This window comes from Buteo buteo, chromosome 10, assembly GCF_964188355.1.
Source record: "Buteo buteo chromosome 10, bButBut1.hap1.1, whole genome shotgun sequence".
NCBI classification, from domain to species: Eukaryota; Metazoa; Chordata; class Aves; order Accipitriformes; family Accipitridae; genus Buteo; species Buteo buteo.
The window spans coordinates 42,899,193-42,923,518 of NC_134180.1; the positions used below are offsets into that span (position 1 = coordinate 42,899,193).

Here is a 24,326-nt window from a genome sequence, read left to right on the forward strand (position 1 = left end):
ATAGGCCTTCTGGTGAAGTGCATGTTTTCTCTTATGCTGAACCACTGCCAGAAAAGAGGATGATCTCCAAAACCTCTCACTTTTCAAGTATTCAAGAAGAAAAAAGGCCTCAAGTCCATATTCATTAGCAGCTCTCACCACGAGAAAATGATAGCATGGCCAAGTCAGTACATGGGAAAAAGCTTCTAAAAATGGGCTGCTAAGTCACTTCTTTAGTGAGAGATACTGTATGTACCATCATTGTACAGAGATGAAAAAGAAATAGATGGCAAAAAATACCAAAATGCAGTTTTTGCAAAATACTGGCACATTAAATGAATTACATTTCAGTATGCTAGAGCGTTCTAAGTGCCAGTGGAAAAATATTAAACAGTGTGCTGCTTCTGAGGGCTCGGCCAGTCTGTCCTCTGATGGACTGGCAGCAAATCAGGTCTTGTGATGAAATATCACCGCAGTTCCTGCTAAATTGCCGCTGGGATCAAAAGCTGTGCACAAACAGCATGTAATACTTGAAAACTGAAATTAACTCCTTTCGTTAATTAGTTCTTTATTCTGTCTCGGAAATGATTTCACATAGGGCACTAGAAAAAATGACGGAAATGCTGGTTATAATTTTACGGGTAAGGGCTTGGTTATGCAACACCCAAATATAAACTGAAACATGATACAGTTGAAGATGCATCATATAGTATTCCAGGAGACCATGTCCAGAAATTGCAGGACTGTTTCCATAAGTGACCACATGTATCAGCTGTACCAGGAAGGTTATCAAAGTCTGTGAGTGGAGAAGGTCTGGGAGTGTTTCTGGCAGAGGGTGTTGCCCTCCTGATGTCAGTGGGACGCTCACATGAGATTCAGGGAAAGATCATGCCATGTAGCATCTAAACTTCTGTTTACTGTTTACGTGAATCCCTGTAGTGACACTAGATACCGCTCAGTGAGAGAATCCCGATGCACTTCATCTTTCTCCTCTGACACTTCTTTTTCTTTCCCCCTGCTTTTGTAGGGTTCCTCTGTTCCCCCACTTGCATTTTTTAAGCCTACCATTGCTTCCAGTCCCCTCCTGCGCCCCACACGGCCACCTCTGCAGAAGCAAACGCTGCTGCTGCTGCAGGCAGCGCTGGCCCTGAAGCATCACGGACTATCGAGAGTGTGCCATACTCTCGTGTATCGTGCTGTATGGAACGCAGCACTGGCTGTGCCGTCTGCAGGGGCTGATGCTGCAGGACCACTAAGCAAGGTGGAAGGTGGCGCAGTGCGTCAAGAAGGGAGGAGCTGCTTCTTCTCATAGGGTCTGTGTTGGGTTCTGCTCTGAAGTATGTTCTCCCATATCAGTATCAAAAAGTACTGTTAATTTTAAAATATTCAGATACGATTAATGTGGTATATATCCATGAATATTAACTATTAAGGAAGTTAGAAAATTTATGTTATTCCCTTTTAAGATCATTCCTACAGAAAGTTATTACATTCGTAGAAGAGCAACTTCTAATTGGTGTGGTATCTGTTATTTCTGGAGAGCTGTGTACCTTACAACATTTCATTAGGGACTTGGAGTATGTATTTTAATTTTACATGCTGTTTTTCAAAAACAGCTCGTGCAAATTTAGCTTTATCTGTGGAATCATAGCCAGTGCTTTCACCATGTATTTGTAAATAGTCACAAGAAGTTAACAAACAGGAAGTTAGCAGAGTTGCATGTACCCAAGGAGGGCTGGTTTGATCATGAATTGGGGTTTCCAGGTTGATTGGTCTCAGACTGGGTCACTTGGAAAGTGGCTTAGGAGACAGTTACCGAGTTTCTAAGAAGGGTCGAGGTCGGGCTGCCTTCCTTCTGTTGAGGAAGATAGTGTCTTTTCCTCTACTGGACTGTCTAATTTCTTGAAACTTGTACAAATGTGGTATCTTTGACGTACTTCGTGGCCAAGCAAGTTGTGCTAAAACTCACCAGCAGGTTCAGAAATGACTGAGGAAGGAGGGCAGGGAAGGTGGAGAAGCTGAAAGACATGCAGACACCTGGAGGGAGGCACACCATCAGAGCCTCATTTCACAAGACTCATTTCCTTAAGAAATTGAGTGAAAAAATACTTAGATTAGTCAAAACCAAAAGACACTGAAGAATTCACTTAAGAAATCACTTAAGGTGATGCATCTTTCCCTGGGTCTGAAGACCCAGCTGGAGCTGTGGGCAGGCCAGGGGAAATGTGCAGGCTGGTGTGGTGTCAGAAAAAGCAAGTTCTGAAAGAAAACGTTAACAGTGCTTTTACATGGAAAAACACTTCTTCTAGACTGGGCGCTGAACAGCTTTTGAACAGTAACAGAACTCACCTTTTTTTCCTTAAAATGATATTTAGCAAGAACTGCTTACTATCACTTTACTGTATCTTTGCTATTGAAATAACTAGAGATATTTTAAGTGGCAGTTTTCAAAACATCTGCATTTAAATCGTTAATCTATTGTCCTCTAAATGTTTTTGTTGAAAAGGCTTAAGTAAGTGATAATGGTCGTATTTTTACATGAGTAAACCAGGCTTCAGCCTGAAGGGATCCCCACTGTTCACGGGCTTCCTTCAGGTAGCCTCACTGAAAGGAAGCAGAAAGGCAGCTCATGCTGCAAGACACCAGTGGGAAGGAGGGATCGTTTTGCACAACTGTCCAGGTATACTCAGCTAAAAATTCTAAAAAAACATTTAGAATATATAAAACATTGATTGTATTTTTATCTCATCTACTAAAAACTAAAAATAAAATTTTAAAGAATTTAGAGCTGGCAGTAGCCTAGTACCAAACCCTCTTGCTCTATACCTGAACCCCGAAGTTTCCTCATTTGCATTGTTCTCCTTAATATGTAATATCTTTCCTTGTTTTTTGGTTGGGGTTTTGGGTTTTTTCCCTTTTATTACACAAAACTCAGATTACAAAGTAAAGGAATAGCCTGAACCCTGCCTCAGCTCTGGGGAAAATAAGTCCTTCAGTATCACGTATAGATTTCTGTTCTTGGTCTTGCATTGCCCTGACGGTTCTTTTGGCGGTGAAGACTTGAAGCGAAGCGATACAGGCAGCAGGTCCTGCAACCCCGACGCTGGACAAGGCTGGAAATCCCCAAATGGCTTAAATTAGGGTTAGTGCCACAGTGAGCGTATCCCTGCTCCTGCTACAGGATTGCACACATAGCTCGCGCCGTGGTTGTATGTCATGGTCCTGCTTACTGAGAAGTCTTAGAGCCGGGGAACACGTTACAGTAACGCAGCACATTTCATTATTTAAACATATGGTCAGCTCCTCTTTAGTTTGTCTGAGGAGATGATTTTTTTCCTATTCCTAAAATCATGATTTAGCCCGTGTTAGTTTTATCAGTGCAAACATTTTCTATTACAAGGAATTTGAGACCTTCCAGGTCAACTAATTTACATGATGAACGGGTTGATAGAGAATATGCATGTTAGAAAGGAAAATATGCCCAAGTTCTGTGTGTTTTGGCTATTTCCACCTGCTTTTGGATATATGTATCACAGAAGTATGCAAGAACGAGATTACTTGCTATGTTTGGAGCTCTGTGAGCACAGAAAAAGCATTAACTTCCAATGCCACAAAGATTCAGATTTACTGAATCTTTAAAATGCGTCCGTTCCCAGTGCTCCCTGCGAGTTTATTGCTGAATTACTCTTTGGCAGCGTTTATTTTCTGCCACGTAACTTCAAACATTGAACATACAGTCTCTATACAATACTTATTAATGATGTTCATTGCTTTATGGATATGGTGCACGAGGAAGAGGATCTATCCTAATGAAGGGGGAGATACTGGCACGAGGTGCCGCTCCTTCCCCCGGGGCCGCGAGCATTTGATAGGGAGGGCAGTGGTATACCCATGTATGGGGCATATGTGTGTACAGCGTACGCGCTATACAGCAGAAACTTTGCTGAGTGTATATCATAGCAATCCTGACCTGTGATGTCACTGTTACCTGCTCAGCCAGTGCCATTAGAAATGCTGAATCCATTAACTTTGACAGATTTACGGGGTAAGCATATGTCACTGGTATTATGAGAAGCAGTTACATTCATGGGGAGATTTTATGATTCACTGTATCCGCTTATGTAAACCTTAACTTTTACGCCGAGAGCCGCTCAGGAGCATGTTGTCCTGCTGGCAGGGTCAAGGAGCAGAGCTCGGTGGGAGCAGGGGCTCGCGGGCTTGGGGAGTAGGGCTGGGGTGCGGGGCCTGCTGGGGACCCCGGGCGGCTTGCACCGGAGAGCGGGACCAGCGGGGTGCGGGGCTGGTGCGGCTGATGGTCAAGGCTGGGAGGGAACAAGGCCAGCAGAGCTGGGGAGCCAGGACCGGCAGGGAGCGGGGCTGGGCTGGGCTGGGGGGGGCAGGAGCAGGCCGGGTTGGGGAGCAGCAGGGCTGGGGGGGACAGGAGCAGGCCGGGTTGGGGAGCAGCAGGGTTGGGGGGGGGGGACAGGAGCAGGCCGGGTTGGGGAGCAGCAGGGCTGGGGGGGACAGGAGCAGGCCGGGTTGGGGAGCAGCAGGGTTGGGGGGGGGGGGGACAGGAGCAGGCCGGGTTGGGGAGCAGCAGGGCTGGGGGCAGGCGCGGGGAGCCGGCTCCGGCAGGGCGCAGGGCCCCGGGCGGGCGGGGAGCGGGGCTGGCGCAGGACCAGCATCCCGGGCGCGGAGCGGCGGGGGCGGCCCGGGCCCCCGCAGCGGCCCGGGGGCGGGAAGGGCCGGCGGTCCCGGAGCCCGCAGCCTGCCCCGGCCCGGCCCGGCCCGGCCCTGCCCTGCCCTGCCCGGGGGGCGCCCGGTTCCCCGTCCCGCGGGGGCAGGGCGGGCTGCGGGGCCGGGGCGGGCCGGGGCGGGCCGGGGCGGGCGGCCGGGGCCGGGGCCGTGCCGGGTGCCAGCGGCGGGCGGGGATTTGCTCGCCGGCGGCGAGGGGAGCGCAGCGGCGGCCGCATGATGAGGGAGCGGTGCGGCACCTCCGGCGGTGCTGGCGGCGGCTCGGGCGGCCCCGGCATGGAGAGGCTGCCGCCGCGCCAGCCCGACTACATGTCCGTCTGCCTCTTCGCAGAGGAGCCCTACCAGAAGCTGGCCATGGAGACGCTGGAGGAGCTCGACTGGTGCCTGGATCAGCTGGAGACCATCCAGACCTACCGCTCCGTCAGCGAGATGGCATCCAACAAGGTGAGTCGAGCGGCGGGGGGGATGCGGAGCGGGGCGGTGCGGAGCGGAGCGGGGCGATGCGGAGCGGAGCGGTGCGGAGCGGGGCGATGCGGAGCGCGGCGGTGCGGAGCGCGGCACGGCAGCCTGATGCCCGGTTCTCCTGCGCGTCTGTACAGGAGAGCGACTCCCGAGTTACTGCCGGGGAAGGAGGTGCGGGTTTCCCCCGGGGGGGACACGGCCAGAAAACAACTGGAGGTGGCCCGGCGCGGCCGGCTTGGGGAGAGCGATCCTCACCGCCGGGCTCTTCTCTGAGAAGTAAAAGAGGTTTCAGTTAGCGCCGGTCCCTTCGGAACCGATAGTACCAGAAACACTCTGAAAACGCCCGCATTTAACAAATTATCACTTCAAAAGTCAATTATCTTCATTGTTGTCTATCCGTAATAATGGCAAACTCTAAACATTGTGGTACGTTATTTTATTGCTGTTTTGTCTTTCGGTAAGCGTTTAATTTTGTTTTTAATGTGGTGGGCTGGCTCGGCACCGCTTGCCAGCATATGATGAGGGTGCGAAGTCAAAGATGGTGCATAGGGAATGAGCTCCGAGAGAAGCTGCTCGCCCGCCTCCCGGGACGTTTGGTTTTTTTTTTTTCTTTTAGTTTTTAATGCGCCGTGAGCAAAAGGGGAGTTTTGCGTTTTTCTGCGAGGAGTAAGGTGCTAAAATAAACTAAGAAAAGTACGCTGTGCTAAAAGTCAGAGAAGCAGGAGGGAGAGCGGAGTCCCAGGAGAACGCTGAGAAGCAGCAGAGGAAAGCAAGCGAAACGCGAGGGCTGAACGCCCTTCTCTGGGCAACTTGTGGAAGCTGATGTTCCTCCCCCCTCTCACCCCCATTCCCGGTGCTGGAACCAGCTCCCCAGCCCCCGTCCTGCCGAGCGACAGCATCGCAGATGAATTTCGCTGCAGCATCTCCCCAAGCCAGACCGTAAGTTGCCGGAGTGGCTGGTGCCGGATGGAAGGCGCTCCCTCCCCCGGGGCCCGGAGCCACCTCCCTGCTCTGATCCAGCCGCTGCCCGGGGCAGCGCTTGGCTGCCAGCAGAGCCTTCGCACCTCCGGGACAGGCTGGCTGCTCCCCATCCCCGTGCCTTGTTTTTTTCAAGCGCAGTTTTTGCACCCAGGTTTGAAGGCGGTGTTTACAGCCGTGCGTTGTCCGATGGAGCAGGTCATATAGTCCCAGGCTGAGCTCGCTCCGTCTTTGGGGCGAGGGCTGTGTCTGCTGCATCTATGCCTTTGACCAGGTGTCACCGTTAAACCCGGTTCTGAGTTGTACTGCACCAACCCGATGTTATTTTGTTATTGTTTTTTTCCTAATCGGAAATTAATGAAATCAGACATGCTGAATCATAAACTGATTTTATGGAAAAAGTTGAGCAAAGAAATCCCGTGTTATTTCAGCTTCCTCCTCTGTTAGTGATTACCACGACGTGCAGGGGCAAAGGAAGCAATAAAAGTTTTATAGACCGAGCTTTCAAGAAAGGCATATTTTATGTTTTTTGAGTTTGTGTCGAGGAAGCCAGGGTGAAAGTTGAGAAAGGTTTAGGCTGCAGAGAAGGCTGCACGGCCAATGTGGACGCTGATGCCCTTCGTTTTGAGATTTTTTTTTTTCCACTGAGTGCCAAATCTGGACTTGTGAAGGTGAAAGACTAACTATATTGCTTATTATAGTAATTACAAATTGTGCTCCCTCTGCGTGCAAATGGCTTGCAGCTGGGTCGAGCAAAAGGTTCCCGAAACTTTGTTCTTTCACAACCAGTTTCTGAAATGTCTGCGTTTTTTGGTCAACTTCCAGTATTGCTTTCATCTGTGAAAGAAAAGCATAAAATGGCCTCACACCTCGCTTTCCTTTCCTCATCAGCAGTAAATATTGACACAAATTAGTTTTGGGGGTTTGTGGCTTTCAGGTTCAGACGTACAATCTGCAGAGTGATCTTAGAGTGTGAGAAGCAGTTGTGTTGGAAACGTGCATCTTCAGGAGGAGGCTGCAACGGTCCTTAATTGGTCAGGTTTTGCCTTTCGCCACGTATCCCACTCAACTGCCTGCTTCGGTCAAAGGCATTTAAATTTGTCACCGGTAAATAGCAAAACAGTCAGATGTTTTGAAAACAGGATGCTTGGGCTCCACGTTATTAAAGAAAAACGGAAAGAGAAACAGTATAGATAGGAAGAAAGCAAATAGACTCAGCATGCTCCCAAGTGCAAGAGCAGTATAAACAGTGACCTATCTTCCTGACCTCCTCTCTCGCCAAGTTCCTGGCCCCGCGCCACCCAAGCCAAACTACGTCATTTGAGACTGATAGTAGGCATGGCACAGCTGTTGCAAGTGTGACTCGAATTTCCTGTCTCCTTCCTGACAGACGTAGTTTAGAAAATCCAGAGTTGCAACAACAGCAGAGAGAGAGGGAGGATCTCGGCATACGTGTTCGCGGGGTGATTCTCAGAAGTCCTGCACCAAAAAGGAATCGCTGGGGGGAAGCGCCATGCAGGACAGCATCCTGGCTTTAAGCTGATGGTTTTCGGAAAACATCAGTTAAAACATGTGCGTATACTTTTTTAAGATGCGAGTTAATTACAGGAGAAGTGAGGAAATGAGCAGCTAATCTTACTGTGAGCTAACGAGCCTGATTGCACTGACATCAGTGTGAGCCAAGGGAGTAGTGCCGTTTGCACAGTGGGACCCTACAGTCCCACGAGCGGGGTTGGACTTAAAACTGGCAAAGAGGGGAACTCTGTTCCCCGGGTGTGTTGCCAGCGTCCGTGAGTCCTGATGCATTACCAGAGCAGTGCCTGATCCATGAACCAGCTCGAGTCCCTTGCGCTCCAGCTGTGAGCTTCTATTAAGTGTCCTTAACTTTCTACATTAGAGAAAAAAACTATCTGGAAAACTACCTGGTTGCAGGGAATGCAACTGACATGAAGGGAATATATTTTCCTAACATTGAACTAATCTTTTGCTGTGAGCGGAGTATGGCACTGCAGCTTTGCAATGAAACAAAATTACCTGTAAAAGGCTCTGTAGGCGCTCAGTGCTGCTTGTAGAAGCAGACCACACATATTTACATTATTGTAACATATATATTCTTTTTTTCCTGCATTTATCACCCTGTCCAACTTCCAACTCAGGCAACTGCTGTGTCTCAGAAGGATTTGTGAGTCATGGGCCTGCTGATAAAGAGGGGGTATTTTGTCTCTCGGTGGCCACCCTGTAATGTTGCATTTGGCATTAGGCAGCTGTCCGCAGCCTCGCTTGTCCTGCAGACGGAAGCGCAGGACCCCCTTGGCTCTATTACCTAATATAGCATTTGGGATCTGGGGGAGGACATGCTCAGTGCATCCTCCGAATCATAAAAAGGAGCAAGTATTCTTGCCAGCTGCAATGCTGGCCTTGCTGACTGCAAGTTTTTACGGGGCCGTAATATCACAGAAATGAGGGATGGAAAAAATGTAGTATTTCTCAAGAGCTACCTGCCTGTCCGTGCAGGATACAGCCCAGATCACGTGTAAAATGAATATATCTGAATGGACCTAAGCAGCACCTTTCCATCTCTTTAAATTAGACCAGTCTTATTTAGAGGTTTTTGCAGTCCATCGAGTAAGTAAATGGACAGATAATGTAATTTGTGGTCTGTGGGGATATTCTAATTTTGAGTAGACAGAAGTGTTGTCATCAGGGTGCCTGCCTTGTGCTCTCGCAACTTTCAAAACCCGCTTCTCTCGCCGTACTCTTCCCTGGGGGACCCATCCCTGCCAGCACTGCCTGTGCAGCTACAAACACCTCAGAGTAAATCCTTAAACTCTCTTACTTCAACTCTTTAAAAGACATCTCCGTTACTCCCAAGTGCTGAATAACGCAACTCAAATCTTGCCACCCAAGGCCGTTTTCAGCCAGTGGCTCAGGGAAGCAGCACGGCGGGGCTCTGCTCTCCTATCTTGGTTGCTTGTGAGCCAGAAGCCACTAAGATAAACATAACTGATTTCATTTTGCTTGTATTTCAAAGGGCATTTGGGTCAGAAAAGAGGAGCAAGGCCGCACCTAGCTTTCAGGAGACAGTGGCTAAATAAACATCTGGACACTAATGTAAACTCCTGAGGTCCATGGTGGAGGTCGAGCATGGCGCGGGGCCAAGTGCCAGCAGCGTATGTGCCGGGCTGCACAGCCTCCACGCTCGCTCGCCTGTCTTCTGCCAGTCCGTCAGTCCCGAATGTTGTCCTCTTCGTACATGATGTTTCCCTTAAGTGGTGCCGGGCTGTTTAGTCGTTCGCTTGCTTTTGCTGTAACTTCCTTTGTTTAATATGCTTTAAAATAGCCGAGCACTGCACAAAGAGAGGCTTGTTCGCTTGTGCAGCAGCCAGCGAAACAAAGAGACTTCCACGTCTCCTGTTTTTACAAGCCGGGATGAATCACTGAGCTCCGCACGCGGTTCCCCCGCCGCATACCGGTATTCCCCTCGCCTGGGGACTTGCGTTACGGAAAGAGGGATCCGCGACCGGGACAGCTCTCTGGAGTGTGACGGGCCAGTCGGAGCAGCCCCTGGCATTGCTCTGCAGCAATCCCTGCAGAACTGGTCCCTGCAGAGCCCTAACACACATTGCCCGTGTCAGGTTTGACGTCGTGTCAGGTTTGACGTCGGCATGCTCTGCGGTGGTTAACCGTTTCTTAGTCGTACAGCTGCTGTCTGCAGAGCGGGACACTAGACGATCATTATGCTCCATGAGAACTGCAGTAGGAGCTGTTTCTATCTGAGGTTGGGAATATTCACTCCATCTTTGGTTTATCTGATGGCTTTTCATTTGTGTTGAGGATGTCCTTGTTCTAGAGGACGGGGCACTGTATTCCTTAAGGCAAAGCTGTGCACGATGCAGGAGCCAGACTTTTTAACAGAGACACTTGGGAGTGGTGAACATGAGGTTCCAGTGAAGCCTGCTGGTTGAGGAGGAGCCAGCTCTGAACGGTGGCTCTGCCCCACACTGTGAAACCCCTCAAAGCTCCTTGTGGATGTTCAAGACTTGGCGAGCTGGGTCCGAGTCAGCTCCTGCGTATCAGTTCTCATCACTGTCAAATGGACTTCTAGGGTAGCTGTCTCCATATCCATCCTATTCCTCCTCCCTTGCTCTTTGGCCTCTAAAATAAATTATTCTGATTATATCAATTATGTCATAAGAGGGGGGCGGAATAGTAGGGCCTTACATGGGCTTATTTAACAATCTAATACTTTGGTCTTGCGAGTCCTCTGGGCTGTCAGTTTCCAGATATCTTAGTTAAACTGATTCAAATATTTAAAAAATGGAATATTGGAAAGCTGCACCATTGCCTGTGAAAAGTGTCGGTACAGTACTAGGAGCCAGTGCCACCATTCGAGATACCCTCCTAGAACAAAGTGACTTTGAGTGGCGGATGCTTTCTCATCTTCTGGGACTGTTGCAGTAAACGGGTGGGAAGAGCCAATATGAAGGAGATCTCGTGGCCACGCATACCCTACGTGCTGCTGCTGCACGTCTAGATAGCCACAGCAGAGATGAAGACTTTGGGGTTTGAATTTTGGTTCAAATCCACCTTCCCGGGAGCCTTTCTGGGGAGCTGCCATCCTGTGGGACATGACGGTGCCCAGGACCTTCTAGCATGTCCTTTAAACATTTCTGCTTGTACTAGGATGTGATGGGTTTTAAAGTTCTGCATTCTCAGACTTTTACGTTATAGCACATTAGGGTGGGGCTTAAATAAATAATAGCTCAAAGGCAGGTTCAAAATGAATCATGATTTGAGGGCAGGACTAGAGAGTGACTAACTGTTCAGAGCAGTGACCTCTCTGGAAGTGAAGTGAGGATACTGGAGATGCATGAAATCTCGGAGGAGAAGCATCACTTAGGATGAGGGTGAGCTGTGAAGGATTTCAAAGTAGGATTTAATCCTCTGAGCAGTCCTAATCCCGACCCTGATTTTGTGGACCAGACCAGTTTCCGCAGCCCGTCTCTGAACGTCTCGGTTTTTACCCAGTTGCAGAACAGCTGCTTTCGGTGGGGCAGCTGGTGATCAAAATATTTGCACTAAATGAAACTTAATTGAAAGATGTTGCATTATCAAAGCCAGAACATGTTGTGGAGATGTATTGGTTTGAAGGCTCATCCATCAGAGCTCTTAGAGGGAGAGATTCCTCTGATTAAAGCCTTTGCTCTGTGTTTCAAGCAAACAAACGAGAAGTGCCTCACCTTGCTGCTGGTTTAGCACAGCTGGGCAAACGCCGCATAAAAATTATTCTGCAAATCATTTGCCTATCTCTATGTGAGAAGGATTTTTCATTTAAATATATTTACATTAATTAGTGCCTTCTGTATGGTTTTGGTGCTTGCATTAAGCTCATTTTCATTTTGGCAAGACCAACTGCCACCTTTTTTGGGGGGGATACTGTATTGTAGAGCTACACTGACCTCTTCCCAGAATTTACTTTTTATCCTTTGTTTTCTGAAGCAAACGGACTTCTGTCGATTAAAAGTTGCCAGAGTTTTCTCATCATGGGCATCTTGGAAAAGTCATCTCAGGGCACAAAGTTATTTGAATTTTCCAAAGCCTGTTCTCCTACTCAGGTAAAACCCCAGCTGGATTTGCCTAAATGATGACTGCAGAGCCTGACTCAAATTTAAATTAAATTTAAATTGCTGCTTCATACAATTAACAAAATCCCATGTTTAATTGCATTGCTCTCTTGTTAAATGACAAATGCTTTTCCCTCTCAGTTGTTTATTTTTTATTTTTTTTCTGAAGATTGAGAATATAGTCCAGGCATATTTCATCCGAATGTCCAGCATCTCCTTATGGTTCACCCCCAAGCCCCACAGGTGCAGGGATGCCTCTGCCTGCTCCCTGCCTGCCCTGGCAGGGACGAGCGGCTGGGGAGGCTCTCTGGTTTGTGGGCTCTCTTTACGTAGTCGTTTGGCTTCCTTTGGCACTCGAGACTTCATCAGTGCGGTTTGCATGGGTGTGACTGACAGAAGATTTTGGTCTGAGATCTGCAGCCTTCTGGAGCGCTATCTGCTCTGGAGGCCACAGATGTTGTCAGTTGCATCAGGTCTTTCTTTAATCAACTTTATGTCAACAAACAAGCTGCTGTAGGTTTTAATTTTACTGTTGCTTCTTAGCCTTCAGCTCGGGCTGGTACTCATCATCTCTTCTTCCTGATTTTCCTTTTGCAGTTAACATGGCAAACATTTTTCCACCTGGTAAAACTGTATAAAAATTATTTTGCAGAACAAATGTTTTTGCTTCTTTCTGGTTTTATTGACTCGCCTCTCATTTGAGTGAAGAGTAAAAGCAGCGCTGGGATGAAAAACTGGTATGAATGCTCACCATGCTGTGCTCAGCTGCTCTGGAAAAGGTGGTACTAGTCTTGGGAGTGACCCCTTGCCTGTAACGTGCCATTTGTGTGGTCCTTCCTCCTTACCATGCAATTTGTTTGATGTTATAAAATGCACCTTTCAATGATGGAGAGGGAGTGCAGTTCCCAGGGGATCACTGCTGTGCTTCTGTCTGGTTGAGAGCTCTTGCTGTGTGCAGGTTGGTACTTTCTGGTGAAGAAATCCATACAAAACCTAGTAAGCTGACACATAGACTCAAGATACAGTTCTATGTATTAACTGGCTAGAAAAGACCTATTCTTAAATACAGGAAGAGCATTTTGGATGAAGCAGAAACCAACCTGAGCGTCTTCCAAAGGAACCCAAAGCTTCAGTTCAAGCTGCAGACTGGGCCATACCCCACTGCCGCGTTTTTTCCGCCCAAGGAGACAGACAATATGTGCTTTGTCACACCATGCAGGGTGAAATCTTAAACTCTCTCCATCCTGGTATTTCATATCAATCCAAACAAATGTAAATCTAAACCAAGGGCTGTTGGGTACCAAACACAATGGTATTGGATACACCGAGACTTGAATTCATTGGCCATAGATGCTGCAGATCTGCCCCGACCAAGGAGGTGGTAAGCAGATTTGGCCCTGCAGGGTATGGCAGGCATTTTCTCCATGTGCCAACAAAAACTCAGGCAGGCACACCTTATAAACACATGACACATTCATTTTCAGGAAAGTAAACGGGGTGGTTTCTCCATGACCTTACCAATTCCCCAGCATCCGGCGGAGGTGGGGGTTCTTCTGCCTTACCAGTTCCTAGCAAGTGAGTAACATGCCCCGAGCCTGCTTTTAAATAAGGAAATTCAGTATCGTTTCTAAGCAGTGCTAATTCACAGTGCTTTCCTTGGGCAGAATCCTATAGGGAGTTTTTCCTTTCCAGCATTTTAATGCAATTTGCATATTTCAAGTCTCATTTGTCTGGAAATGAGCTGGAAATGTACGGGTGATAACACTCCTGCTTCAGGTTCCACTTCATCAATTTTAAGCCCCGTGTTGCGTAAATATGTCCCACCCAAGGGAGGTTCTGCCGCTTTCAGAAATGCTAAACTTTACTGGTAAAATGTGAATATTGTTCTGTCTACATCAGATATATGTTATTGCTTTCATGAGCAGCCACATGCTGATTTATGGCAACGTGCTATTTATTTATCAACATTTACATTGTGGATTTTTAAATTATTCTAATAACATAAGGCCAACAAGTTGGTCATGATGTTACTCCTTTAAAGTCTTCCTTTGAACATATGTATAAATCAACTCTCCTTTGATGTGAAATTGGATATTTCATAACCGTGTGTTTACTTTTTGGTTGAAAAAATAAGCTGAAGGGAAAACAAAACAAAACAAAAAAACCAAACCAAAAAACAAATAGTACTTTGTATCTCATTAAAAATAGTTTCTAGCACATTAAAAACTATATTGTTTTAGGAAACAAGAACTAGAAAGAGTTGCAAAAGCATTTGATTTTTTTTAATGACTGATAGTTGACTGCAACCATTCCACTTTTCTTCAGGCACTGAAATACGTCTGCAGACTTTCTCCTTTAGTACTGCTTAGTGTGAAATGGGCTCATTTTTTCTTTAAACATTTAAATGCACCTCCCCATCATCCTTCATGTGAGTGCTTAAAAAGGAAAATTGATAGAAATTATGAAGTAACAAGGACAGCGGCAAATTTGTTTGACACAGTCCTTTCTGTAAGTGATGTAACATCAGGAAAGCACAGATAAATGATCAGGTTACTGCTCCTATAAATTAATGAATTTTAACTCTTTTGACTTGCAAACTTTTTAAGAAACAACAAAAGAAATGCTCCAGCACTCCAGAATCAGCAGGTTTTCCAAATGTAGTTTGGGGAAAAAAAACAGAGTAATGAAAAATTAACCTTCAGCGAGTTACAAGGTGCTTGCGTACCTGAGATCTGCTTCCCTGCCCATCTCAGGAGTGAGCAGGGGGTGTTCAGGTTTGGTACCGACCGCTGTCCCAGGACACCCAGGATCGCACCCTCTGAGCCTCGCTCTGCCTGAGCCTTTGCTCAGGCAAAATCCAAACTCTGGGAGTTTTGTCTGCCTGGTGGTTAGGTGTCTCTGTGCAATACAGGAGTGAGGTATCCGTGTTAGGAAGAGAGGGGTAGGTATTTACAAATATTTCTTCTAGCTTCTCAAACACAGGCGATGAGATTAATCTAATTTTTTAAAAAATCCGCAGTAGCGCATGAGTGTCACATCCATTCCCTTCGAGCGGCCAGAGGTCCAGACAAAAGCATTACACATTTGCTGTTTGACCTGATTGCCGTATACAGGGATGAGTAATTTCCCTCCTGTGTGTAAATAATTTCCGGCTGGACTCTTGTTCCCTCTTTGTCACATGGGCAGGTGAGTGTCAGCTCTTCTAAGCTCCCAGTGCTGGGCGTCCAATTATTCCCAGGAGAAGAGCTGTTGAAATGAATGGAGTTACACCAAAGTTTAATTGCACCTCTGGACCTGCAGTAATTTACCCAGGCAATTAAGCTGAGAAGGATTGAGCCCAGCTGTCTTTGCATGGAAATCAAAGGCGAAAGTAACCCTCGTACCACAAATCCTTTTGTTCTAAGGATTTCTAGGAGCGGTGGAAGAGTGAGGGATGTAACGTTTGCGTCAGAAGGGTGGGTCACCGGGAACAGAGTTTATAAACATTTTTACACACTGGAGATCCGCACCGATACTCCTCCATCAAAGTCTGGGGTGGGACCCCACTCTCCTTAGGTACTCCGGGCTGGAGCCCCGCAGCATCTTAGCAGCTCTTTTATCTTGAAATTGCCCTCAGCTCCTGCAAATGACTAAAACTTTTTTAAGCAGCCTCTTTGCATAAGGACTCTTGGCCTCAGGGAACCCCAGCTGGTATAAATCGACTTCAAAGGGTTTACATCAGCAGCAGATACATCCTCCTGTCTTTATTCTCCCTGTAAAGCACCAGGAACACCTCTGATGCTGTACTCCAAAGGGGAATAGGAGCAGGAATAACAGCAGGACTATCGCTGGAGCCGGTGTGGGGCTGGAAGGACCAAGAACACGTGTGCCTCTGCGTGGCTCTGCGTCCTTCCTAGGAAAGGAAGAGAGTAGTTCCTTCCATAAAGAGCCAGAAAGGTGGGATTTTCCATGCTGAAGCACCAGGGAGATTTCCCACATGTGGCTGGATGCTGCCCTGCACTCCACCTCGTGCCGCACGTGGTGGTCCCAGAGCCAGCGTGCTCCCAGTGTGCTTGGGCTCCTAAATCTGGCAAGTCCTATCATAAATTAGGCCAAATTTTCTTCCGCTGCATGAAAATGAAGGCAAGCAAGCCTTGCCGGCAGTGTTTGGTTAGGATGGGGTGAAGGACCAGCTTTCGAGCGGTTGAAGGAGCTGCCATGCACTCGGTGCCGATGCCACCACCCTCCCGCATGCCCGCAGAGGTCCCCATGGTCGTGTCCTTGCAGAGCCTTGCGCTGGAGGCCAGCGCTAAGCCCCACGCTGCAGCGAAGAAGTAAAAGCAAATAGTAGAACTACCGGTGCAGAGAAAACATGAGCAGCGAGGGTGCAGTGTGGGCAGCCAAGAGGGGAACTGTGAGTGAACTTTCCCAATGGTAATCAAGGAAATTACCGCACACACGCACAACTGGAAAGCTGGAAAGAAACTGTGATTCCCTTTACCAGAGAATACATGAAAAAGGGTCACTGCTGGTAATCAAAGAATGATTCAATTTCTGGGAGACTTAATTTGGTTCAGATGACTTCTGCAGTTACTTCAGAGCATGCAAAACAGGAAAACTCCACGCGATGCGATGGCTTTTTCTCACACAACCCTCCAGATGGTTTTAGACCTCTGTGACTTGCTGGGAAGGCCAGCTGTACCGCCATGTGTATTTGGTTATTAAAAATTTCAGTTGGGGCTTCATCTTATTTACATTATCTGCACTCTTTTCATCAGTTGAATGTGTTAATTGCATGGTCCTGTGATCGGAGTTTGGGGTAGAGAGAAGGGAGCCCCAAGCCCGTTTGCTGATTTTGCTTCTTTCTAAGGGAAACCCCCTTGAGTCGGCATGGGCATCCCCTCCCGTGTACATCCTTGTGTGCGCACGCATGTATTCTTATGTATGCTTCAGTTCCCATCTGTACAGCAAGGTTATCAGTGCTTATTTCCTTTGTAAGAGGCACCAAGATGATTATTAATTATGAAATTAACAGCACACGTCCACATGTTGCTGATAGGCATTATCGTAATTGCTGAGCTGAGGGCCATGCTGTGCTCATGCACAAGCTCTTTAAAGCAGCAACACTTCTGTTTACTTAATGGCAGAGCAGTTGGTATTTTCTCATTGCTAGCGTGCAATCTGTTTGTTTTACCCTTTGCTGTCAAATCGATTTAACGAAGGGATCATTACTGAGGTTTGCACATGACATCAGTCATTGATCTGTGCAGAGAGGCAGCAACGTGCTTTCTCCCCGCAGGCGCCACAGGCAAATGGCACAGCAGTTCAGAGGAAGCAGTGTCGCTCCAGAGCATCCTGACATCAAGGGAAGCTCAGGAAAAATCCCAGATACCCCCCACGAGCAGTGAAGACATTGTGATTACCAAGCGCACCATCAGCATGCCTCACTCCATGCTGAACTGTCTTGTTTTCAAAAGGATATTGTGTTATTAAGTAAATCCTGCTTAGGTGCTAGCATCATTCAGATGGTAAATTGCAATAAACTTTGCAAAGCATGTGGGTATTCTCATAGCACTGTGGGTGTCTCAGCTGGGTTTGGCCCTGATAGTCCTTTTAGCAGTGCTGTAATACTGCTGTCTGCGTTTATAAAAGGTTGCTGATTAAAAGTCTGGAAAAGTGAGCAAGATTAAGGCTGTTGGAGGCGATGAAGGGAACAGATTTCTCGTTAAAGATCAGATACGAGAGTCCCAAGGTCTTTTATCTGTCCTCATCTCTGCTGCAGATGGCTTGGGTGACCTTGTGGAGGCCATTTAATTGCTTTGTGCCTCTGCGAAAAGGCAGCAGCTACCCTTTGTACCTTATAAAGCCAGTTGTGAGGGAGAGGCATTTTTTTCAGATGTTTGTCCACCGCTTGGGATTATTTGTCTGAAAGGAGTGATTGTATAGAAAACCAGACCGATTCAATGCTGCTTAAAAGTGTCATCATCTGATTATGGTGTTTTCCTTGTAAAGATAAAGGCCTCGATCCAGAGAAATGTTTCAGCACATGCTTCACTGTGAGTCTGTGGGCGTGCTCACGTGTCGGTGGCTGGTGCTTGTGGCCGGCGAAAATACGTCACTGTGAGGAATGATATAGGCTCAGAGCTCTCCTCTCCTCCCACGGGCTTTCTCTTACTTGGTTTTCTTTCTTGCTGCCAGTCATTCTCCATCACTAAGGTTTCTCTTAGGAGTTTCAAAAAGGCTTTTGTCCCTCTTGGTTGGCATGAAGTTTAGGGGAGACCCTGTGAGCCAAAGCCCCAAGCCCATGACCTCCTGGACAGCCAGCGTCTTTCACATCCCACTCCTGCCTGTGTCCTATGAGACAATATTTAAACTGGTTGAGTAACCCAGAAAGTGAGGCCTCGCGGTGTGACGTTCACGCTGGCAGGGCAAGGCAGGTTGCTGCAAAAGAAGACGGCAGAGATGGTGGTGGCAGAGTCCGAGCAGATAGCACCCCATCTTTGGTCTGCACAGATAGCCACATGGTAAAAGGGAGGTGGCATCAGCTTTCCACCTCTGATAATCATGCATTTAAGGAGAGAAGAGGGTGGGTTCACAACTTGATTTGCTCTACGTGGTTCTCAAGGCCGAAGGGCTGAGTGGGAGCCATGCCTGGCGAGCGAGGCGTGATTTTCGTGGTGCTCAGTGCTGGTCCGTCAGCTCTTGCAGGGGGGACCGGTGGTGGGATGCAGCACAGGCTGCCCCCCCTGCCCCACGTGTCCCACAGCACGTGAGGAAGCCTCGTGACGTCATGCGAGGCTGGTGACATTTAATGAAGGCAGTTGGAGAAAGGAAATCATTTTAGACCAGAGGTTGCACTTTTATTTTAGGAATCCTGGCCACTGTCGTGCGGCATATTACAGCCAGCAATCACCAAGGACGTCCTAAAGCAGTGTGAGTGCTGCACATCAGTGGTGATTCCTTGCTGTGATCTGTATCACATACACAGTACAATGTGCTTTTCTTTTGATTTGATGCTAAAAAGACAGCTACAGCTCCCTGATAAAGTGATTGCATTTCAGTTTAAAAAAAAAATTAAAGTAATGATCAAATCTTGAAATTTGGATTGTGAATATATCCTTGTAAGAAAGAATTTATTAATTGCAGACTGACCTTACAGATTTAAGGTTATTATTAGTTTATACCTTTTACCTGAAAAATATTTCCAGTTTGTAAAGGTATATTTTGTTACATTGCTACGTTTTGCCCTTTACCATGTAGGGGAAAAATATTCATGATCACACTGAAAATGTGAAAAATTATACTTTTAGAAATCCATAAGTGAATACTTGCTTTGAAAATCCTCAGTCTCTGTAAAGAAGAGGATTAAAACAAAGCAGAAACGGAGAAGAGACTACTGCCTACTTTTGACTTATTTAAATATGCACAGAGCTTCCTCCATTTTAATCTTCCTTATGAAAAGATGGCTGTGTTACTAAAGCTGGCAACCCCTCAGAAACCAGCATCATTTTTTTGTCGTACAGTTCAGCTGAGCAAGGCTGATGTGGAGTGGGGACCCCCTTCAGCCAACTAAGCAACCAGGACGATTCATAATTCATAAGTGCTTCCAGCCATCCAGCTGAATACATTTGGATTAGTTCTCGTTTCTTCGTGCAATCCCTGATTTCATTATTCTCTCCTGCGAGCAAATACACCCACGTTCAGCCCTCTGCAAAGATGCTATGCCAAGCTTGGCTTTGTCTGGGATTAGCAACTGCCGGGCTTTGGGGGATCTCTGGCTTTGATGAACGCTGATTTTTTTTATTGACTGGGGAAGGGGGGTGTCCGTGTGCCCGAGGAGCTCTCCTGTCTGACCGGCAATTTCTCCGTGAGGATTTGTGGACGGTAGCGTGGAGTTTTCCAAAATGCCTGAAGCAAACTATTTGTTATCTGTGTCTTGGGGTTATATTAAGGTGGGTTTAAATCCTGAAGGTTTATGAATGACTGTTTTTTTGTGCTGTATTGCTTGGATAAAACCTCTATAAGGAAAACATGCCTTTTAAATGGTTCTTTATGTGTACTGTATGGCAAGAGATAAACATATGTGTGTACTGTGCATGCGGCGTACATGTATGTAAATTTTTTTCTCCTTTGGGAATTCACTGTTGCGGGATGAAATGATGCAGCAATGAAAATGTGTGATTAGAAAATTAGGAGGATCATAGCATGTATATCTGGGTGAACAAATGCTTGAATCCTACATTTTACTGTAATGATCCAAGCAGATCTTCAGATCTATGGCATATTTCTTCTCTGTTTTGTTCTGAACGTATGCAGCTGCTTTTTACTTGCATAATTCAAAATGGAGCAAACTTATAAAATTCAGAACAAAAGAAGGTTATAGGATGTGGAATTTAAAATCAATACAAGAATTTGATCTTTCAGAGAGACTACCTGAAACGTTATCTTCTCATTTGTTACAGTAAAAACTAATATGCATCCTTGGAGGAAATTAATTTTGCAGTTTAGTGTACTGAAAAGAAATATCTAGTCATGATGATGCTGAACAGTATCTAAATGAAACCATATGTCATTGACTCCGTTCCAAATGTCTCCAGAATTTTGCTTTTAGCAGCTTGTTTGTGGACTTGCTTGTGATAAAGCTGTATTAATTTGGAAGAGCATTCAGAAAAATGCCATCTTTGTGTATGTGCTTTTCCCCTCCCAGTTCAAGAGGATGCTGAACCGGGAACTGACACACCTCTCCGAGATGAGCCGCTCTGGCAACCAGGTGTCCGAGTACATTTCCAACACTTTCCTGGGTAAGGCGTCGCATCCCAAGCTTTCGGGTGACTCAAAGATAACGATTAATGGCAGTCTAACACCCACCAGTCAGTGCTTGTGCCCAGCGTTCCTTTGGGACAGAGCATTATTTAAATGCTTCGATTTTTCACTTTCAAAATGGATATGGGGAGGAAAATAATACAGTGTTTGAGTAAGCCTATCCACAGAAGAATTCCCTCAGCAAATCAAAAGATTTTTCTGTTCAGATTGAATTAAGCTATTGGTAGCTGCATTATGCAATATTTGGTTTTTGTGTTGACCTTATGGAAAGGACAAAGTCACACAAGCCAAACTGCATACTCTCATCTTTGCAACTACTGCCTCATACAGCTGCATCTTCCCCCTTCAGAGACAGCATTCAGACAAGTAGGTTGAGCCCAGACATTTTATATATCATATAGTTTCTCATTTTGCACTGGAAGTCAGAATGAAGAGTAAAGAGAATATTTTGCATGTCATTAGTTTTATTGGAGCTCATAGGACTACTGGCATGAATTAATCCTCTGTGTTTACAAAATAACCTTGCTATGAAAAATATAATTTTCTGTGTTTTCAAGCAGCTTTAGAATTTGTGACCATTTGCAGATAAAACGAAGCTTAGCACAGGACCCTCGTATACATATCTCTGAGTCCAACAGCTTCAAATGCTGAGTGTATGTGGGATGCCAGAGCTCGGGGGGGACTCATGCCCTGCGGTTAAGATGGCCCAGAACGCATTCACTGTATGACACGCAATTATTTCCATTAAGGGATTTTAAAGTGATTTCAATAGCCAGTTGCAACTGGAACTACCGCCTGCATTTAGGACACATCACATCATTAATAATCCATGTAAGTCTGTAGCTGCTTTGTGGGAATCCATTGGCCCTGTCTTATCGCTTAGCTTAATCATGACATCCAGAACATGAATTAATAGAGGGAATAGAAGCAAGACTGCCTAGCTGCCAGCCAGCAGGCCACTTCTTCAGCTGGAGAGCCTGGAGCGTACACAGCGCGCCGGGGAGCATGACCACCATGGCATTTTCAGGGAGTTTGTTGTTCATCAGCTCTTGCCAGTAGGCATATGTCTCTGGAGCAGGATGTGCTGCAGCAGAAATACTCAATGCGGCTTGATACTGTGGACCTGATATAAAACTAATAAATCCCACATACACTCAAGTTAGTGGAGCCTGTATCTCAGCAGGGGCTTATTAGCTGAAGCCACTGCTGGTCCTAATGGGGCCGTATTATTCCCCATACTCAGGCTGGGTCAGGTAACTGCATTTCCCTTTGCAGGTCTTGACAATGGTCTTGTTCATTCCTATTCTGCTTCTTCTCACATGTTCTGTAATGGTGATGTCCTCACTATTTTGTGGCAGTATGAAGGCCACTCGACGACTTAGGGCCGTGTTAAGGCTGAGTGGTACAGGCTCGCCAGATTGGGCCAGATTGCAACTTGATTGCTCATATTAAAAATAAACGAGCAAAGCTTTTAAAAGGATCTTAAAAGCTTTTTTAGGAAGTCATGCTGTTACATTTTTATGAATTACTCTCTCCCCGCCCCCCCCCCCCCCCCCCCAATTTGGTTTAAAATTAAATGAACACACAAAATATCAGGAGTCTACAACTGCAGAAGTTGAACAAACTCTCAACTTTATTAAATGAGCTGAGGAAGGCACCAAGATGCGATGTCCTCTGCAGAGGGGCCAGTCCTGCAGTCACCATTTGGTCAGTGTGAGCAAGGACACAAGCTTTAGATCCGTTTGAAGGACAAAGATGAAAAACGGTGGGTTTATCGTTAGCCGCATCACATAAATGGGGAAGATCATGATGGCCTTTCAGCACATGCCTTTTCCTAAAGGTTGAGGGGTGTTGCTGCCGCCACCACCACTGTGGGGACGTGATTTAATAAATTAGAGATGTATGTTCAAGAATGTCCATTTTACGCTGCCTTAGTGTTAGTCATTGCTAAGGAGATTATATAGAGGAAAGTCCTTCTGTTGTTCAGCAAAAACACACAAGGGAAACACCCATTGATGTCAGCTTGAGTGTTGCTGTGAATAATGGCTTCCTTCTTAATTGCAGTGTTGCAGACTCACTGGTAGTTCTTATTTCAGAGATTTTTAATTAAGCCAAGGCAAAAGTAACTAATGCCTAGATGCCTAGTCCCTCCAAAGGTCCTCAGAGATGCAAAGGTGCAAAGAGATTATAGTAGCCTTTTCTAAAAGTCCATGAAAAAAATGGTTAGTATGAAAGTAATGAGCCACTGTATCTCCATTTTAATGCAGCAAATAAATCAGTAGTAAAGGCAGTAAGTAGCATATGAGGATAGATGTATTTATTAAACACATCTCCACAGCAAAGTTTGTGCCCCACTAGGTACCTACTTAATGTGCACTAATATTGTTACTATCTCTGAGCATGACAATAGTAATATGGCCTGTGCATTTATGTTATTCTATACATATTTGTAAAGAGCAAACGTTTAATAAATCAGTGACACCAATTTATTATTGGGTTGGTGTTTTAAGAGCAGGGGGTATGGAGATGTGTTCGGCCCTTATAAACATCAATAGAGTGAACGTGAAAATACATGCTGATATACTTCATTGAGGAAGAATGTGTTGTTTGAATATATATTTTATTTTCCTGAAAATAGGTAATAAAAATTAATTGATACCTAGCTATAAGCAGAACCTGATGCCCTTCAGGCATGAAGAGCTAGCTCCTGGACATGTGCTGTGTCCCCAAGCGATGCAGCTTGAAAATGGCTACAATGAAAGCAGCCTGGTGCTTCATGTCCCAGCAGGGCTCAGTGGGAAGGTTCAGTCTTGCAGAGGGCAAACGGAGGTTATGTGACTGTTTTGCTTTGATTTCGGTTCAGTTCGGTCCCAAAATTAGAGAATGCCCCCAGCAGAAACACATGGGTTTGAACTGGTGTGCAGAGCCACTTAATCAGCAAAGCTAAGGGTTGATTTTAGGGGGTGTGATGGGTGCTCGCACTGCAAACAATGTTGACTCATTTCACCTTTATTTGTTACAGACAAGCAGAATGATGTGGAGATTCCTTCTCCCACCCAGAAAGACAGAGAGAAAAAGAAAAAACAGCAGCTCATGACACAGATCAGTGGAGTGAAAAAATTAATGCATAGTTCAAGCTTAAATAACACCAGCATTTCACGATTTGGTGTGAAAACAGAAAAGGAAGACCATCTGGCCAAGGTATGACAGATTCTTGCAGTTCTGGGAGAATCAGTATTATCTGGAAGCCAGGGATGGACTGCTCCCTGCCTTGTAAAACTGGAATCGGTATCCTTGAAGTGATGAAGCCATTACAAATGCTGTAATTAATGGTACCAGGCCCCAACAGCATATTCTATGTTCATAAATCCCTTGAAAATATCCCTAAAATAATTTTAAAAATGTGATGAAGGCTGAGGATAGCAATTATCAAACACAGGAATGTGTAACAACGCGATCTCCAGCAAACTGGCTGTGGGGCCTTTGTCTCTGTCAGGGCATTTCTTCCTGCTACCTGGAAACACACATCACAAATAATTCCCCTGCCACACAGAGAAATGTCATCTCCTTGTACAAGTGCTTTGGCATCAGCCCTTCACAGTTACTCTGTGTTCGTGTGCTTTATTAAGTACGCATGTTCATGCGCTTAAATAATTACCATAATGAAGGTTGAATTTGCATCTTTTCAAACTTTTGGAAAATGCAAAAGACTTGGTGCAAGTGATA

At 46.1% G+C, this 24,326-nt stretch overlaps 1 protein-coding gene across 10 annotated transcripts in view; it reads left to right on the forward strand.

The window, feature by feature from the left end:
• PDE4B (phosphodiesterase 4B) overlaps positions 1-24,326 on the forward strand; it is a 193,464-nt gene that overhangs the window by 161,026 nt on the left and 8,112 nt on the right. For 8 of the 10 annotated variants that reach the window (XM_075037313.1, XM_075037315.1, XM_075037319.1 and 5 more), the window contains 3 exons: positions 5,066-5,178; positions 20,485-20,578; positions 23,623-23,801. In XM_075037313.1, the coding sequence (XP_074893414.1) occupies positions 5,066-5,178; positions 20,485-20,578; positions 23,623-23,801 (386 nt within the window). Of the gene's footprint in view, positions 1-5,034; positions 5,179-7,626; positions 7,747-20,484; positions 20,579-23,622; positions 23,802-24,326 lie in introns of those variants that run through there. The other 2 variants (XM_075037323.1, XM_075037322.1) reach the window with 2 other exon arrangements.